At 48.1% G+C, this 19727-nt stretch overlaps 1 protein-coding gene across 1 annotated transcript in view; it reads left to right on the forward strand.

The window, feature by feature from the left end:
- The window catches only part of LOC132899782 (polyamine-modulated factor 1-binding protein 1), a 298473-nt gene that overhangs the window by 205546 nt on the left and 73200 nt on the right, over positions 1-19727 (forward strand). Inside the window, 3 exon segments of the mRNA XM_060941901.1 lie at positions 1589-1801; positions 2166-2396; positions 6857-7087. Of these exon segments, the coding sequence (XP_060797884.1) occupies positions 1589-1801; positions 2166-2396; positions 6857-7087 (675 nt within the window).

Here is a 19727-nt window from a genome sequence, read left to right on the forward strand (position 1 = left end):
ACTTTCACTGCCTGCTATCTGTCCCGAATCACTGCTCGTGCACTTCACTCGCGCGCTCTGTGAGCTGCGCAGGGCCGGAGTGCGCACCCTCCAGAGGGCACTCGCTGTTCAGGGCGGAGTGATTTGGAGCGCAGGATGCCTGCGGAGCCGAGCGTATCCGTGTATTGGCGTTGCTGTGTGCACGCGAATCGTGTATTGGCGTTGCTGTGTGCACACTAATCGTTTTAAAAACGTTAATCTGATGATCCGCTGATACGGTCTAATGTAAACACCACCTAAATTGACCGTAGGTGTGAATGGCTTGCTCATTGGGGATAGATTAGGGATAAAATTAGCTCATGTTTTAAGTCGTTCAAATTCTGTAAAGCTGCTTTGCGACAATGTTTATTGTTAAAAGCGCTGTACAAATAAACTTGACTTGACTTGAATGTGAGTGTGAATGGTTGTCTGTGTCTATGTGTCGGCCCTGTGATGACCTGGCGACTTGTCCAGGGTGTACCCCGCCTTTCGCCCGTAGTCAGCTGGGATAGGCTCCAGCTCGCCTGCGACCCTGTAGAACAGGATAAAGCGGCTACAGATAATGAGATGAGATGAGATATTTGTGCACTGGAGTTTAACGAAAAACGCTCGTCTTGTGTTTAAATCGCAGTCTTCTCAGGATGCTAGTTCAGATTATATAGATTTTGGGGTTTGCGTATACTTTAGTTCCACAGCTTTGAACCAATCATGGTCATGCTTGCTAAGGTGAACAGCTGTTAACGATTATGATTTGGGTTGTCGTGGCAACATTTATTATTAACATTTAACACGTTTGACTGATTTTTATTGGGCGGCACGGTGGTGTAGTGGTTAGCGCTGTCGCCTCACAGCAAGAAGGTCCTGGGTTCGAGCCCCGGGGCCGGCGAGGGCCTTTCTGTGCGGAGTTTGCATGTTCTCCCCGTGTCCGCGTGGGTTTCCTCCGGGTGCTCCGGTTTCCCCCACAGTCCAAAGACATGCAGGTTAGGTTAACTGGTGACTCTAAATTGAGCGTAGGTGTGAATGTGAGTGTGAATGGTTGTCTGTGTCTATGTGTCAGCCCTGTGATGACCTGGCGACTTGTCCAGGGTGTACCCCGCCTTTCACCCGTAGTCAGCTGGGATAGGATCCAGCTTGCCTGCGACCCTGTAGAAGGATAAAGCGGCTAGAGATAATGAGATGAGATGAGATGAGACTGATTTTTGTAAATTGAGACCCCCCCCCCCGATACTGAGAAACGTGAGCTCGTTTACTAGCAGTTAGCTACGCAGATATTACAGATTCCAAAAGGAATAATACTGTAGGGGTGTTTCTAGATTTGTATATTCGTTTACAGTTTGTATATTTCATGAGCGTATGGGTATAGAGATGTTTCTGGACCATTTGTAGTTATTTCATTGGTATTCAGGCAGATTAAACGATTAAAACATGAGCTTGGATTTCTTTCTGACTGTAATCATTTCGCACTATTTAACTAAATTCTTTTCTCTACTAAATTAAACTTTTTCTTTTATTATGCAAACCGAGCTATAAGTGAGAACGATGACGTATCTTGTCGTTGGCTGCATTTCAGTGCGAGAGCCAGCAGGAGGCGCTGTGTGAACTCGGTGCTGAGGTACAGCAGTGGCAGCAGGAGGCTCAGGGTCAAAGGGAGAGCCAGGAGAAGGAGATGCAGGGGTTGAGGAGTGAGCTGCGGGAGGAGCAGAATCACCTCCGTCAGCACAGAAGCAGTCTGGAGCAGCTGCGCAGAGAGCTGGAGTCGACGCAGAGAGACGCAGAAGACAAGGTGAAGCTCTTAGCCACCTAGGGTTTAATTTGTTGTTCCATCGTCCTAATACAGAAGGTAGTAAGCTCATCCTTCATCAGAGTTCTGTTCAAATGGATTAAACGTATACGTGATGACGCACTAAAACCACGGATAACAACACTAATGCACTCGTATCTACACCTCAGGCACTACCATGGTGGTCTTTGTTCACTAATGGACAGTGTAAAGGGTGGGGGGGGAATACTTTGTCGTGCAGCACATGAGCTACAAATTTCATTTCTTGATTAAAAAGCGACAGAGCGCAGATTCTTCGGTTATATTCTTACTGAGCAGTGTGTGCGTGCGTGCGTGCGTCCCCCCCGTGTGTGTGTTGTGTTTCCAGGTCTCCCGTAAGGAAGCAGCTCTACGCTCTCAGGACTCAGAGCTGACTCGGCTGAAGGCTGATCTACTCGAGGCTCGGAGATCAGCGTCGGACGCAGAGGCCCGGCTGCAGTCGCTCGGCGAATCCGTGCAGCTTTACAAGCAGAAATACCAGAGCTGTGTGAGTAAGATCGCCGAGCTGGAGAGCATGCTGCAGAGCCACGAGGAGGACCGGAGGCAGAGCAGAGCTCAGGTGTTTCAAAGTCTCAAAGTACTTGACTTTTAAAAAAAAGTTTAAAAATTAAACAAAGAATAAAATAATCTAGTCTAAGGGTAAAAGAACTTGGGATTAAAGAATAATAGTGAAAACATGTTGTAAAGATAAAAATAAGTACGAGCAAAAAAAAAAAAAGGGTGTGTGTGTGTAAAATATAGATCATAAGTGGAAAAGTGTTGGAAGTCTTTTTGCACTCTATTTCCATTTAATAAATGTGTTTATTTGCTAACTGAACATCCATCCATCTTCTACCGCTTATCCGGGTCACGGGGTAGCAGCTTGAAGCAGACTTGCCTCTCCGTGGTCGCCTCCACCAGCTTTTCCGGGGGGATACCGAGGCGTTCCCAGGCCAGCCGAGAGATGTAATCTCTCCAGCGTGTCCTGGGTCTGCCCTGGGGTCTCTTCCTGGTAGGGCATGCCCAGAAAACCTCCCTTGGGAGGCGTCCGGGGGCATCCTAACAAGGTGCCCGAACCACCTCAACTGACTCCTTTCGATGTGGAGGAGCAGCGGTTCTACTCCGAGTCTCTCCCGAATGACCGAGCTTCTCCTCCTGTCTCTAAGGGAGAGCCCAGCCACCCTGCGGAGAAAACTCATTTCTACCGCTTGTATCCGCGATCTCATTCTTTCGGTCACTACCTACAGCTCGTGACCATAGGTGAGAGTGGGAACGTAGACGGAACAGTAAATTGAGAGCTTTGCCTTTTGGCTCAGCTCTCTCTTTACCACAACAGACCGGTTTAGCGTCCGCATCACTGCTGACGCTGCCCCGAGCCGTCTGTCCAACTCCCGCTCCCCCTTACCCTCACTCGTGAACAAAACCCAGAGATGCTTAAACTCCTCCACTTTAGGTAGCAACTCCCCCCTGACCCGGAGTAGGCACTCCGCCCGTTTCCGGCTGAGCGCCATGGCCACGGACTTGGAGGTGCTGATCCTCATCCCAGCCGCTTCGCACTCGGCTGCAAACCGTCCCAGCGCATGCTGTAAGTCACAGGTTGATGAAGCCAACAGGATTACATCATCCGCAAAAAGCATAGACGTGATCCTGATGCCACCAAACCGGACACCCTCCGCCCCTTGGCTGTGCCTAGAAATTCTGCCCATAAAAGTTATGAACAGAACCGGTGACAAAGGGCAGCCCTGGCGGAGTCCCACATGCACCGGGGATGAGTTCGACTTACTGCCGGCAATGCGAACCAAACTCCTGCTCCGGTCATACAGGGACCGGACATTTTTTTTTTTTGCGTTCACGTTACGAGTTCGTTTGAAAGACGAAGCCGTTCTCTTTCTGGTCCACATTGGTGCTGATGGAGCCTCAGTCCTCTTTCTGTTCATACTGCAGTTCCTCTTGAGCTCTCAAACCTGTAGTGCCTTGGATTATGGGTAACTTTTGCTTGGAGCATGTGATCTGTCTACAGCAAGCCTAGAGGGCTGAAATACAATGGCAAAGGTGAAGTAAACCTGGAGCACTTTTTCACGATGCACAGGTTAAGCACACCGTAATGCAGACTTCGGTTCATTTCAGAAGGGTCCAGGTTCATTTACTGTTCATATATGCACAAAAACGCTGACTAACGTTCATTTTAAGGGCTGTAAGGGCGGCATGGCGGTGTAATGGTTAGCACAGTCGCCTCACAGCAAGAAGGTTCTGGGTTTGAGCCCAGCAGCCGACGACAGGCCTTTCTGTGTGGGGTTTGCATGTTCTCCCCGTGTCTGCATGGGTTTCCTTCAGGTGCTCCGGTTTCCCCCACAGTTCAAAGACATGCAGTTAGGTTAACATGGGGCGGCCTTGGTTTGACGTGCCTTTGAGCAAGGGCACCTAACCCCCAACCGGGCGCTGTAGCATAGCTGCCCACTGCTCTGGGTGTATGTGTGGGTGTATGTGTGTGTGCATGTGTGTGTTCACTGCTTCAGATGAGTTAAATAGAGAGGTTAAATTTCACTGTGTGCTCAAGTCTGTGCTTGAGTGTACGTGTGACAAATAAAGGCTTCTCGGCTTGGCTTGGAAAGGAACCAAGTATGAAAACACCCTTAGACTGCATATTAAAAATGTAATTGTCAAAAAGAAATTCTTTTCCTCCTGTATTTAAATGTCAGTGATTTCTCTTTGCGAGAAGTGAATTAACTGAGTTCATTATAAAATGTTTAAACTGAAATAATGAAACTCAATAAAATTTGCCAGTCCTCCACAAAGCTCTCGGCTACACGATCCGAACATTATGCTAGACTGTTTTAAAGCAGCAGTATGTAGGAATTTTACCTTAACATATCAGCTTCAGAATCATTTTGGCTATAAATTGACGTGTAAAACGGAGACTGGCTTATCTTCCATCCCGTCTTCGCGCCTGGTTCACCAGCACTATGTAAAACTGGTGGTGCGTTCCAGAGGCCTCTCATGAGAACTGCACTTCACAGCACTGTGAGAGCTGCGTCCGGCTTTACAGCACCGTGAGAGCTGCGTGATGCTTTACAGCACCGCGAGAGCTGTGTCCGGCTTTCCAGCACCGCGAGAGCTGCGTGATGCTTTACAGCACCGTGAGAGCTGCGTGATGCTTTACAGCACCGTGAGAGCTGCGTCCGGCTTTCCAGCACCGCGAGAGCTGCGTCCGGCTTTACAGCATCGTGAGAGCTGCGTGATGCTTTACAGCACCGTGAGAGCTGCGTGATGCTTTACAGCACCGCGAGAGCTGCGTGATGCTTTACAGCACCGTGAGAGCTGCGTGATGCTTTACAGCACCGTGAGAGCTGCGTCCGGCTTTCCAGCACCGCGAGAGCTGCGTCCGGCTTTACAGCATCGTGAGAGCTGCGTGATGCTTTACAGCACCGTGAGAGCTGCGTGATGCTTTACAGCACCGCGAGAGCTGTGTCCGGCTTTCCAGCACCGCGAGAGCTGCGTCCGGCTTTCCAGCACTGCGAGAGCTGCGTCTGTCTTTCCAGCACCGCGAGAGCTGCGTCCGGCTTTCCAGCACCGCGAGAGCTGCGTCCGGCTTTCCAGCACCGCGAGAGCTGCATGATGCTTTACAGCACCGCGAGAGCTGCGTCCAGCTTTCCAGCACTGTGAGAGCTGCGTGATGCTTTCCAGCACCGCGAGAGCTGCGTCCGGCTTTCCAGCACCGCGAGAGCTGCGTCCGGCTTTCCAGCACCGCGAGAGCTGCGTCCGGCTTTCCAGCACCGTGAGAGCTGCGTGATGCTTTACAGCACCGCGATAGCTGCGTCCGGCTTTCCAGCACCGCGAGAGCTGCGTGATGCTTTCCAGCACCGCGAGAGCTGCGTCCGGCTTTCCAGCACCGCGAGAGCTGCGTCCGGCTTTCCAGCACCGCGAGAGCTGCGTGATGCTTTACAGCACCGCGGGAGCTGCGTCCGGCTTTACAGCACCGCGGGAGCTGCGTCCGGCTTTACAGCACCGCGGGAGCTGCGTCCGGCTTTGCAGCACCGCGAGAGCTGCGTCCCGCTTTGCAGCACCGTGACAGCTGCTTCCGGCTTTGCAGCACTGCGAGAGCTGCGTGATGCTTTGCAGCACCGCGAGAGCTGCGTCTGGCTCTGCATCACCGCGAGAGCTGCGTCTGGTTCTGCAGTACCACGAGAGCTGCGTGAGGCTATACAGTGCCACAAGAACTGAGAACACACAAGTAGAGGCATCTGTCTCACAGCTACTGGGAAAAGGATGACAGTCCGACAGTAGTGTATATCCCTCCAGTGTTATTTATGGAAAATGGCAATGTAAGCTGGACCTTATCAGTGTTATCCCACTCTCACAGACATTTGTAGTTTTTCCCAGTGACAAAAGTCATCTTGCCTCAGTCGCGTCTCAGGCTATCACGCTAATAAATTAATTCATCTCACACCAAAACACGAAGTCCGTCTTTGTCAGTCTCACACCAAATAAACCTTGAAAGCTTGCGACTTTGCAAACCTCTCAGAGCTTGTAATAACTTCCCCTGCCCAGTGTATAGTTTGTGCAGTATGTGACTATATCATGCCATCAGCAACATTTTATTCAATTAAACACAGATCCCACATTCAAACGCTGAGCCAACGCTGTATTTCAGCAAAACTAAAACTCAGTTCTTCTTTTTGTTATGTTGGTATTCATCTCCGATATCACAATAAATAAAAACTATGCAGTTGGTTCTGCATCCTTCAAACTTGTCAACAAATGCATGTGTACAACTGTATTTACAGCAGTGAAATAAAAGTGAATGATACTCCACAACTGTAGGGGGACCCCAGGAGCAAAAAATACCAATTCTCGCGTAAGGCAATTTTAAGTAAAGTTTACGCAGAAGTGTGTGATTTTTTTTTTTTAATGAATTTCCGCGCACTTCATACTGGTGCTGCTGTTTTAGTGGTGTTTTAGGAATGTGTGTAGATGTGCTTTTTAAATGTGTGTGTGTGTGTGTGTGTGTGTGTGTGTGTGTGTGTGTGTGTGTGTACTCAGGCGATAAAGCGGGAGGACCAGGTGGTGCGTCTGCAGGCGGAGATCGTGGCTCTACGGGGCGATGTGGAGGCGCGCTGTGCTCAGTTGGAGAGCGGAGACGAGGCCCTGACCGCTCTGAGCCGGCGGCTGAGAGACACTCAAAGGGAGCTGGAGCTAAGCCACGCCCATGCTCAGGAGTGTGAGCTGGTCATTGACGCACTCCGAGACAGCGTGGCCACCCTGCGCAGTCAGGTCAGAACATGCATAGGTGATTTGCAACTTTTCAGGTTTGGTATTGAAGCCAGTGACGGACATGAAACACTTATTTTAAAAATTGGGAATCATAAATGCAGTGACCAATCTGTCTTTTAAGTGTGTGTGTATGTACAGAATAATACAAAACAAGTGAAGCGTTGCTTTTAAGTGTCTCAACTTACTGTTTCAACACACGTCCAGGACAGAAAACGTTAAACGGCTACGTGAGAGCGTATTAGTGCTGGAAAGAGGATTTGCAGGTGAGCAGTGATGGAGTAAGTGGACTCGCTCCAGCGGGATTCTGCGAGTGGGACTTTGTATTGATTTGTAGTTGTTTGAGAGGCTCTGAATTACGCAGGACACTCTGATGTTATGCGAATGTCACACAGAAGGACGAAAGCCGCCTCCCTTTCTCCAGCTGGACATTTCTTCAGTTTTCACTCCTCTCCTTCTCAGAATGGGGTCATCACTCCATTCGCAGCCTCTAGATGTTACATCACACGGAGGCTGCGTTGATCCTGGTCTTTTCAGTTTAGTGTACACACACACACACACACACATACACACACACCCCTCAGGTCTTCCACTCATAACCCCTGAGTGAATTTGTGTGACTTTCCATGCAATCCCAATCACTCGAAAGCTCTCTCTCACTGAGCACCTGGTAATCGGAGCTTTTTTTAATAATAATAATTTCAATTTATATAGCGCCTTTCAAAAAACCCAAGGACGCTTTACAATTATAGACAAAGAAAAATAATAACAAGAAAGAAAGAAAGAAAGAAAGAAAGAAAAATAAAAGTAAAAAGTCCACCAAGTAGGGGTCAGGATGTAATTCCAGTGGTGTAGCAGCCACAGTCCCACCAAAAGGCGCATGAAAACGAGTCCCACATCTCCAGCACCGCCGCCGTGACGCCGTCAGCCACATCGCTCGAACACCACGCCGTGGATCCACAAAGCGAGCAGAGAAGCTCCGCCACGCAGAGCGCTGGTATTTCCCAAACCGCCTGCACAGCCGCCGCGACACCGCCGAGCAACATCGCTCGGAAACATCACACCAAGCGTTAAAGCGCAGAGCACTGGACAACCATGAATGTCAAATGAGCAACGAGCTCACTGCAGTCCACAGCTGGGAGCGCAGGCATCACCCACAGCGAACCAAGGCCTGGAGGGAACCGATGCCCAAAACTGGGTCCGGAGCTACACCACAACCGGCGGACAAAACACTCAAACAAACATCAAACTACACAAACACACAGGAAAAAAATAAATAAAAATGAAAATTGAAAAAGAAAGAAAATAAAAATAAAATTAAAAAAAAGCTCTGGTGAGAAGCTTTTTGATATTTTTGGCAAAATATAACTTTATTCACAAAACATCCTCTATAGTGGCGCTTGAAAGTTTGTGAACCCTTTAGAATTTTCTATATTTCTGCGTACATAGGACCTAAAACAACATCAGATTTTCACACAAGTCCTAAAAGTAGATAAAGAGAAACCCAGTTAAACAAATGAGACAAAAATATTATACTTGGTCATTTATTTATTTATAGATGAAAGTCTTCTGGATTTACTCGGAAATCCAGATATTTGACAAAACTCTTGAAAATCTCCAATTTTCCGAATGGAGAAATTTATTTTTCGGATTTTTCGTGTTCCTAGACGTGGCGTAATACTTCGCATCGTCCTTGCATGGGCGCAGTCCTTAATTAGCCCAAATGTAGTTCATTGATTAAAGACGGGTGTTCTTTGTTAACGGCGCGCATGCCAGAGCTCGTTAGGCACACCTTCAGGTGCACGTGCTAAGGCGTGCAGGACTGACACCGTTCTGCGCAAGCGCAACACAATCGCACTAGAAAGCATGTTCAAGCTGCCAGTGTAGCTGCAGTCTTTTTACTTGCGAATTACGAGCTCTTGTGTTAATAGTTCACCATGTCAAAACAAGCAAAACTTTCTTCCTTCTTTCGACGTGAAGAGAGGTAAGCAATTTATTATATATTTTTTTCCATCAAAGTTGCATTTTGTGGTTTCGAAGCCAAGTTTTAGTGCCGTTTCTAGAACACAACATCAAGAAAACGTGGAAGAAACAGCAATAATGGAAGAGCTGGTTTCTAAGCTGCCTAAAACTAGCAATGGTAATTTATTTTTTGTTAAATAATGCACTCAGGCTGCCATTCAGTGTGTGACACACACACCCTGAAAAATCCTAGCTACGCCCCTGATTTACATGAGAAATTTGGTCTTCATTGGCGTGTTTAAATTTACAGACAATACGAACTAATGTAAACAATTTGCTTCAACTCGCATAAATCTGAATTGGAAATGTTTAGTTCACTTTAGCTTCTGCAAACGCACAACTCTACTAAAAGATTGATAAACGAGGCTCAATGTCCCCAACATTGAAACCTGAAAGCTTTAGAAACTCTAACAGACCTTTACTTTTTAACAGTGCTGTTTTGGGATTTTGCTGAGTTTACCTTCAACTGTCTGATTTTTTTTTCCAAAGTAATGAACTGTGTAGCCAGGAAAATCACCACGTTTTCTAAATGCACTCCTGAAAATTACTCATTAACTAGGGGAATTAAATCGCTGGTTACAAATGTAACCGTGGTTCTATGACTAAGTGGAAGACCGCCAGGGCGGTGCTGAAAGCACTAGTGGAAGGATCTTTGCATCCGCGCGTTTCGAGAATCGCATACAAAAGTTGTCATCTCATGATGTATGACGTGCCTGCCTATATAAGGCAACATCCCACGTCATTTGGGCTCAAGATCATTCTCGCGCAATCCGAGTGACCAAAGACCCTGGCGGTCTTCCACTTAGTCATAGAACCATGGTTACATTCGTAACCAGCGTTCTATTTCCTTCACTCCAGACCGCCAGGGCGATGCTGAAAGCACTAGTGGAAGACGAATACCAACCCAGTCACGAGGAATTCAGAAGAGCATCACCACCTTCTGGAAGAACAGCTGCACACAGCAATGGCATGGACGCAACATTTAGCCTGTAGTACCGGGCAAATGTACATGTATTGGACCAAGTTGCAGCAGCACAAATGTCAGAGAGTGGTACACCCCGGAGAGCTGCCCATGATGTTGCCTGAGCATGCGTCGAATGGCAGCAGACAGGAGAGGGCACAGTACGTCCCATAGGTTCATAGGCATGGGTGATTGCCTCCACAACCCAACGGGAGAGCCACTGCTTGGACAGAGGCCTTCCTCTCGGAGCACCACCAAAACAAACAAACAATTGGTCTGTCGTACGAAAGGCTGCCGTCCTATCAAAATAAAACCTCAGAGCCCTGACAGGGCACAACTCTGCACGCAAGTCCGTCCTGTCCGCCAGTATAGCAGTCAGCAAAATCGGCTGGTTGCTAAACTGGGGAGATAAGACTTTCGGGAGGAAAGCTGGGTTAGGCCACAATGAAACACTGTCAAACATAGGGCCCCAACGAAGACAAACAGTACTCACTGAGAGGGCATGTAGCTCACTCACACGCTGGGCTGTTGTGATGGCAAGGAGAAAAGCCGTTTTAACAGAGAGCCACTTAATGTCAGCTGCTGACAGGGGCTCATAAGGAGGCAAGCAAAGGGATTCGAGCACAGTGTTCAGATCCCATGACGGACTCTGCACAAAATGAGGAGGATTAAGACGAAATGCCCCTCTCAAAAAGGCTACCACCAGCCGGTGGGACCCAAGTGAAACACCTCCAACCTCTGAACGGTGGGCTGTTAGTGCTGCAACATACACCTTAAGTGTAGATGCAGCCCTGCCAAGCTCTAAAAGGTGCTGCAGGAAATCTAAAGTCTGTGGAACAGAGCAGCTTAGGGGGTTGATGTTGCATTCCGCACACCAATCACAGAACACCTTCCACTTGCCTGCATACAAGCATCGGGTAGATTCTGCACGTGCGTTCACCACAGTGTTCCTGGTCCCTTCTGAACACTCCAGTAGTAGCCCCAGGGCCCCAAGGGCCACACCCAGAGCTTCAGGCATTCGGGACATGGGTGTTGAATTCTGCCCTCCATCTGCGTCAGCAAGTCGGGCCTGCTGGGCAGCTGACAAGGGGGTCCCACTAGTAGTGACAGCAGGAGCTGGAACCATGGCCTGGATGGCCAATGAGGAGCTATCAATAGCACATGGTGACTGTGATCATGCACATGGCAGAGAGTCCTCCACAACAGTGGTAGAGGGGGAAAGGCATAAAGGATGGCCCTCGGCCAGTCGTGGGCCAGAGCATCCTGGCCCAACACTAGACTTTCTTCTCCCAGGGAAAACCATGTCGGACAATGAGTTGTCTGACTGCTCGCAAACGGGTCCACAGTTGCTCTCCCATAGGTTTTCCAGATCTGTTCCACCGTGTCTGGATGCAGTTTCCAATCCCCTTGAGACCCCTTGCCACGTGACAGAGCATCTGCCACACTGTTTAGGTGTCCAGGTAGATAAGATGCTCTTATGGAAAAGAGGTTGTCTTGAGCCCATACTAGGAGACTGTGAGCCACCTGAAGCGCAGCTACAGACCTTGTGCCCCCCTGATGATTGATATAGAAAACAGTTGCCACATTGTCTGTATGTACCAATACATGTTTGCCCCGTAGCACTTCCTGAAAGTGGCACAACGTCAGAAACACCGCCATCAACTCCAGTGTGTTGATGTGGGACGTGCGCCACGGAGCAGGCCAGGTGCCGTTCACACCTTGCCGACGCCAGACTCCACCCCAACCCATGAGGGAAGCATCTGTCCGGATAACCTCCCACCGTCCCGGTGGGGTACCAAGTGGAACTCCACGAGTGAGAAAGTGTGCCTGGGACCAAGCTCCTAGCGTGAGCATGCAACGGCGTGTTATTCTCACCCTCATGTGACTGTCTCGCACTGGACACAGACACAGTTGAAGAAGCCATCTCTGAAAAGCCCTTAGCCACAGAAGACCCAGAGGAATGACTACTGAGGCTGCTGTAAGTTTCCCCAACAGCTGAAGGGGAGAAACATAACGCTGAGTTCCCCCGACACGAAGGTGGTTCACTCCAGTGAGAATTGAACTTATTCTGTCTGGCGTGGGACTGGTCAGCATAGTGTTCGAATCCAGGGCAAGGCCGATGAAATGTGTTGCCTGGACTGGGACCAGTTTGCACTTCCTCTCGTTCAACCTTCTTAAATCTAAAATCGGCCTGAACCCGCCGTCTTTCTTTGGAACGAGAAAATAAACTGAAAAGAAACCCCCTGGGTGAACAATGGGGTCGACCATCTCTATGGCTCCTTTTTGTAGTAACAACTGAACTTCTCTCGACAAGGCTTCTGCCTGTCTTGGATTGGTTATAACTGTCTGCCTCACACCCAAATGCATTGGTGGCCGGCGGCAGAATTGCAGGCGGTAACCTTCTGAAAGGGTGGTGAGTAGCCATTGGTTGGTTATTTCGCACCAACGCGCTAGCTGGCTGCCTGTAAAAACTCCTGCCACTGGCCCTGACCTGTCAGTGGTCCTGTCTACATTTTTCGGAAGGGATAGGGGGGCGACGACGGCAGGGAGGACCCGTCTGTCGAAAAGGGCGAAAACTCACGTGTGGCTGAGCGCCACCCTGCCTGGCCGAGGGAGATGAGGGAGGTGGGGGATTGGGGGCCTGCTGCTGGGGTCGATGGGGAGACCTTTGTGCAGCTCTAGGGGCCACATGCCTAAAGCGTGAGGCAGAAGGGTTTGGCGGAGCTCTGAAAGTGGGTGCTATGCCCACATGACGGGAGCGAGACTCTGTAACAGGCACACGTCTGCCAAGGGCCTCTTGTGCTGCTGGCCCAAAGACCCGTCCAGGTGCCAGTGGGAGGTGCCTCAGGTTGTTCCTGCATACTTCTGGCAGAGGTGATTGAGCCAGCCACACTTGTCGACGGGCCTGCAGCAAGGTGCCCAAGGTAGTGCCACACTGGTTGGCAATGACACCCATAGCCTGCAGTGCAAGTTCCAGTACCTCAGCCGCCAGTGGGTCTGCCGATGATGTGTTGAGTGCAGCATAACAAGCATGTGTGCCAGTGAGTTAGACACCCTGCCAAGAAAGGCAGTAGAGTTGTAAGCATGAGAAAGTAGCTCGTCTGTGCGGCGGCACTCAGCGTTAGGGCAACGCACCTGCTCCCGAAGTGCTTCATCGGGAGACACAATGAGCGAAGAAACGCTTGATTCGACTACTGGCATGTTACCCAAGCCAACAGCACCGGGGTCCTGCATCGCCGCAAGCATGCGAGACATCTGGTCTGGATGGGCAGGTTTCGTAGCAGCCTCCAGGGCAGAGACCACCACAGAAGTAAAGTCACGACACTGTGGAATTACCAGAGGGGCACGCTGAACACGGCGCAGGAACATGTTCTCAGATCCGGTATGAGGTGCCGGGGTGTCCAACTGCAAACGTGCAAGCAAAGCCTTCAGTGTGGCCTCCACCGAACCCACCACTGAGGCAGACTCCCCAGATTGCCCAGAGGTGACATCACTGCCTGAATCACGGGGCTCAACACCTGGCAGGACTTCGCTTGGTGGCTGCGCCGAGGAAGAAGGCTGACTGAAAAAGGTGTCTGAGGCAGCCACAGACATCACTTCCTCTTGGTCAGGTGGCTGAGAACATGAGCCAACGGGTGACAAGGAGGCAGGCGGTGCAGGCTGTTCCTCTACAGTACCTACCTGTGTCCCTGTTCTGGGGGGGGCCTTACAAGCAGAGGCAGCAGACGCTCCACTGTAGATGAGAGCAGTTCCACTTTACGCTCTAACTCAGAAGACCTAGATTTTTTGCGCTGTTTTGCATGCACTGGTGGTGAAAGCCTACGCTTACGCTGTGTCTGAGAATCCGAGAGCAGAAAACTGCTAGATGCACGTTACACACCAGCCAACCGCGCCTGTCTAACAGTGAGCGGCATTAACGAACAGGAAGGGCATGGATCAGACATTGCCTCCCTTAGATGTTGCATGCCAAGGCACTCCGCGCAGCAATCATGTGCATCCAGCACCTCCATTAGATTGGGGAAAGTGGAACACCTCACTGAATCCATCTCAGTGTCTACTAACCCACGATTTTTTTTTTTTTAGAAAAGAAGCAAAGTGTAGTGCTGCTTGCTAGCCTGGCAACCAAGGCTAGCGAGTTCGCAAGCGCAACTTTACCGCTACAGACAACAATTTACTAGCAACCAGAAACCTGATGCTCACATAAAGTTGTAAGTACACGTTAACGTTATTGGCAACCAATTCGCTAACTCGCTCAACACTGACAAACCTGCCAGCAACCGAACAGTTTGTGACAAGACCGATATAATAGCCGCCCCTGAAAACTTGGCAGCCAAGATTCATTGACTATTGATGCATAAAACTAGTTACCTTAGCGACCAAACAGCTCGCATGGAGTCGAGTCCCACTGAAGTCCTCTTCAGTCACGAGCTGCACTGTAGATTGTCGCAGGTATTCCCACAGTTAACACAATTCCAATAGAAAAGATGCGATTCCAACGCAAGAAAAAAGAAGAGGCCAAATGACATGGGATGTTGCCTTATATAGGCAGGCACGTCATACGTCATGAGATGACAACTTTTGTATGCGATTCTCGAAATGCGCGGATGCAAAGATCCTTCCACTAGTGCTTTCAGCACCGCCCTGGCGGTCTGAAGTGAAGGAAATAGAATTGATATTTTTGACGTGTTAATCATTAATGTACATGAAAGAAAAAGGTTTAAAAGTTGTAACTTGTTTTAGTGAAAATAAGTACTAAAATGCACTAGAATGCAGGGTTTTGCATGTTATTAAAATTTTGAGGGGGAGGGGGGACATTCCCCCCCCAATATCTTAGTTTGACTTTCAAAAGTTCAGGATTTTTTTTCTCTGCTCCACTTTCATCTCTATTTAATGAAGAAAATGATCCAATATTACATATCTGTGAGTGGCAAAAGTATGTGAACCTTTGCTTTCAATATCTGGTGTGACCCCCTTGTGCAGCAATAACTGCAACTAAACGTTTGCAGTAACTGTTGATCAGTCCTGCACACCGGCTTGGAGGAATTTTAGCCCATTCCTCCGTACAGAACAGCTTCAACTCTGGGATGTTGGTTGGTTTCCTCACATGAACTGCTCGCTTCAGGTCCTTCCACAACATTTCGATTGGATTAAGGTCAGGACTTTGACTTGGCCGTTCCAAAACATTAACTTTATTCTTCTTTAACCATTCTTTGGTAGAACGACTTGTGTGCTTAGGGTCGTTGTCTTGCTGCATGACCCACCTTCTCTTGAGATTTAGTTTATGGACAGATGTCCTGACATTTTCCTTTAGAATTCGCTGGTATAATTCAGAATTCATTGTTCCATCAATGATGGCAAGCCGTCCTGGCCCAGATGCAGCAAAACAGGCCCAAACCATGATACTACCACCACCATGTTTCATAGACAGGATAAGGTTCTTATGCTGGAATGCAGTGTTTTCTTTTCTCCAAACATAATGCTGCTCATTTAAACCAAAAAGTTCTATTTTGGTCTCATCCATCCACAAAACATTTTTCCAATAGCCTTCTGGCTTGTCCACATGATGTTTAGCAAACTGCAGACGAGCAGCAATGTTCTTTTTGGAGAGCAGTGGCTTTCTCCTTGCAACCCTGCCATGCACACAATTGTTCAGTGTTCTCCTGATGGTGGACTCATGAACATTAACATTAGCCAATGTGAGAGAGGCCTTCAGTTGCTTAGAAGTTACCCTGGGGTCCTTTGTGACCTCGCCAACTATTACACACCTTGCTCTTGGAGTGATCTTTGTTGGTCGACCACTCCTGGGTCATCCCACAGTCACAACACTCAGGAAGACACACAACGAACAAGTCAAGTTTATTTGTATAGCGCTTTTAACAATAAACATTGTCGCAAAGCAGCTTTACAGAATTTGAACGACTTAAAATATGAGCTAATTTTATCCCTAATCTATCCCCAATGAGCAAACCTGTGGCGACGGTGGCAAGGAAAATCTCCCTCAGATGACATGAGGAAGAAACCTCGAGAGGAACCAGACTCAAAAGGGAACCCATCCTCATTTGGGTAACAACAGACAACATGACTATAACAGTTTTAACATGACAGTTTCGTTGATGATGTAAACTCTTCGTTGATGGAAACTTGAGTGCAAAACTGTTCATGACAACTGCAGTCCTAAAGTTAGCAAGTCAACTCTAGTCCTCAGCCATAAAAGCATTACTGTAAGAGTCCAGAGCGTCCTCCAGGTGTGACTTTCAACTGTCCTCATGGGGTCGTCCTCTACAGGAGCGATGCGATGAGACTCCAACCAGACACAGGGCACCAGGATGGATCAAGCAGGTCTGAGGAGCAGAAGAGGTCAGCATCTCGATCCCAGGACCGACATGTAACTCAGAGGGACAGATTGGGGGGAGGGAGAGAGAGAAAACAGGTTGTTAGGTATGCCCAATGTCACCTGAATAAGTGTAGGCAACAGGTGTCAATGTCTAAAAAATTACACAAGTATTGAGTCTGTGTGGTAGGCTCGCAGAGACGAGAGTCCTGACATCAGGCATAATACACAACAATGGCATGTTAATATGGTTAAAAAATCTCATGACCTGCTCTGGCTGGATGCTTGATTGGGTGATGGGAGCACACTCCTCAGCAATGAGACGGTTGGAATTATAGATCAGAGTGAGTGCAGGCAGATGCAGATTGGGACCCTTAGGGCTGGCCAAGACAATTCAGTTACATTTCACCGGGTCTGGGACATGCGACAGAATGTCTGACGGCCGATTCCCTGCAGGCTATGAAAGCCAGTCGAGCTCTCCACCCTCTCCACCAAAAGATTTTGTGTTGACTCCATGTAACTCAGAGGGACAGATTGGGGGGTGGGGGGAGAGAGAGAGAGAGAGAAAACACAAAATTTCAGGGTGACATCGTGCACAGTGCTGTATATTAAAGAAAAAAAATGCGCCAGATACCCAAAACCACCTCAGCAGAAAATATAGTCCATATCCCGATGTATTAAACAAGAGTCCACACTTCGTAAATCCAGGAAACAGCAGGCCAGTGCGCTCCTGCACATGTCGGGCAGCAACGGAAAAAATATAATCCACAATTAAGGAAAAAGTGTAAAAAAAAAATAAAAAAACGATCGCCAGCTAAAGTATACCCAGCCAAAAATATATTTAAAAAAAAAGGCATAGATTTCACCGGATCTATAGTGAACAACACACCTGTTTGGGATGGAATGTTCCCTCGCATCCACTTGTTGTAGACGCGCGGATTCTTGTTCCGATAATCCAGTACGAACGAGTTTAATAAATTCTAGCTCTCCAGTTGCAAAAGACTATTAACACATTTATCAAACAAAGGAGTCTTTTAGATTGAGTAGAAGCTGTAGGGTTCAAGACTCGCGCCAAACATCCCAGTCTCACGCACTCGCCCGTGTACGGACCGTGGGCTATGTCCCAAATTAGAAGGGTTTTTGTCTGTACGTGCCTCTGATATTTTCTAAATCGTAGTTTATTTCATAAATGAATTAGTCATTAAACCACAGTGACCCTGACTAGGATAAATCAGCTGCTGTAGATGGAAAGTTGAACGAAAGAATGAACTAGGACACTCGGAGAGTGCAGACCTCCGCCAAGGACAATATTTGACTCTTCTATGATATTTAAATCTGCAACCGCAGCCACTTTTATGTCCAGATATATTTCCAAAACTATTAGAATTATGCACCTTTGTGTACCATGAATGTGGAGTGTGATATGCAGGCATTGTATTTCTACATCGGCTATGTTTCGTCACTATTTAACCTTACTGCCACCTACTGATTTTGAAGATCTGTGGCATTCTTGAGCACAGACTTCCACCAAGGCCAAAATCTCACAACGTTCGCGAAAGAGAAAATAAATTCATGGATCCACCTTGTGACTCGGATCCATTCCAAAATTTAATGGGTTCTTCCTTGGTTCATGCTTCACCCTTCCACCAAGTTTCATGGAAATATGGATGGTAGGTTTTGCATAATCGCAGTCTGCTTACAGTCAGACAAACAAACCGCACCCGAATGAATTCACGTCAATAAACATAGCTTTGGTTTTTATCCCCTGCTGGACAACTGGCCCAAAGAGGGATTATGTCGGGGCGATGTCTGTCCGTCCGTCCGTCCATCCCAGGAAAGTGTACTCACCTTCTGGAATAAACTCCTCTCTCAATTTTTGGAGGAATTTCATGACAAGAGGCATTGTTGTATGTCGGTAATATGCATATTATAATTTCGTTCAATTCGGTCACATTTTACCAGCGTTACAGCCCTTGATTCACAAAATTATACTTTGACAATTTCACGCGAGTGTGTTTTCCTTCTGAAATCAACAATTTGTGGAGGAATTTCACGAAACTTGGCATAAGACCTTGTTATATGTCGGTAGTACGCGTATTGTAATTTTGTTCAGTTTGGTCACATTTTACCAGAGTTGTTGCCCTTGATTAATAACCTCGTTCTTTGATAATTTCATGAAGGTGTGTTTTCTTTCTGACATAAATTCCTCTCACAATTTTTGGACAAATTTCTCGAAGCTTGGCAAAAGGCCTTGTTATACGATGGGAGTATGCATATTGCGATTTAATTTTGTTTGTAATTTGGCAAAAAGTTTTTATCCCCCGCTGGCCGAAAGGCGGCACGGTGGTGTAGTGGTTAGCGCTGTCTCCTCACAGCAAGAAGGTCCTGGGTTCGAGCCCCGTGGCCGGCGAGGGCCTTTCTGTGCGGAGTTTGCATGTTCTCCCCGTGTCCGCGTGGGTTTTCTCCGGGTGCTCCGGTTTCCCCCACAGTCCAAAGACATGCAGGTTAGGTTAACTGGTGACTCTAAATTGACTGTAGGTGTGAGTGTGAATGGTTGCCTGTGTCTATGTGCAGCCCTGTGATGACCTGGCGACTTGTCCAGGGTGTACCCCGCCTTTCGCCCGTGGTCAGCTGGGATAGGCTCCAGCTTGCCTGCGACCCTGTAGAACAGGATAAAGTGGCTAGAGATAATGAGATGAGATGAGATGGCCGAAAGGCCCGAAGGAGAATTGTCGTGGCGAAGTCCGTCCGTCTGTCCGTCCTGGAAAGGTTTCTCACCTTCTGAAATCAACTCCTCACAATTGTTTGGAGAAATTTCACGAAACTTGGCAAAAGGCTTTGTTATAGGACAATAATACGCATACTGCATTTTGTTTGCGATATATTGTAGTGGGGGATATTGTGCTCTCAGAGCACTCTTGTTGTTTGTTGTTGCATCAGTTTCATATCCGACTGCCCGTTCTCACCTTCAGAAAAGTAAAAGCCACCCTCTCCATAGATTTTTCTTTTCGTCGTGTCCCACAGGATCCAAGTCCCCATGCACACTTCTATCCTAAGCCACATACTTTCATATTAACTAATACGTCAGTACACTGGTGGTGTCATTTACTGTGTAATGCACAGTGCGCAGTTTGGAGCGGAGCCTTGAATTCTCCACAGCTGTCGGAATAATTCACCAAGTGGAAAAGATGCAGGACAACCAACGTTACACAATGCCCTTCTACAAGGGTGTTTTTGTTTTTTTCCCCGCAATCGTCGATGAACAGACATACCTGTGCTTGTGTACGGTCTTTGGAAAGAAGCGATGCTATTCGGATGAAAATGCACAA

The sequence above is a fragment of the Neoarius graeffei genome, chromosome 15 (assembly GCF_027579695.1).
Source record: "Neoarius graeffei isolate fNeoGra1 chromosome 15, fNeoGra1.pri, whole genome shotgun sequence".
Taxonomy (NCBI): Eukaryota; Metazoa; Chordata; class Actinopteri; order Siluriformes; family Ariidae; genus Neoarius; species Neoarius graeffei.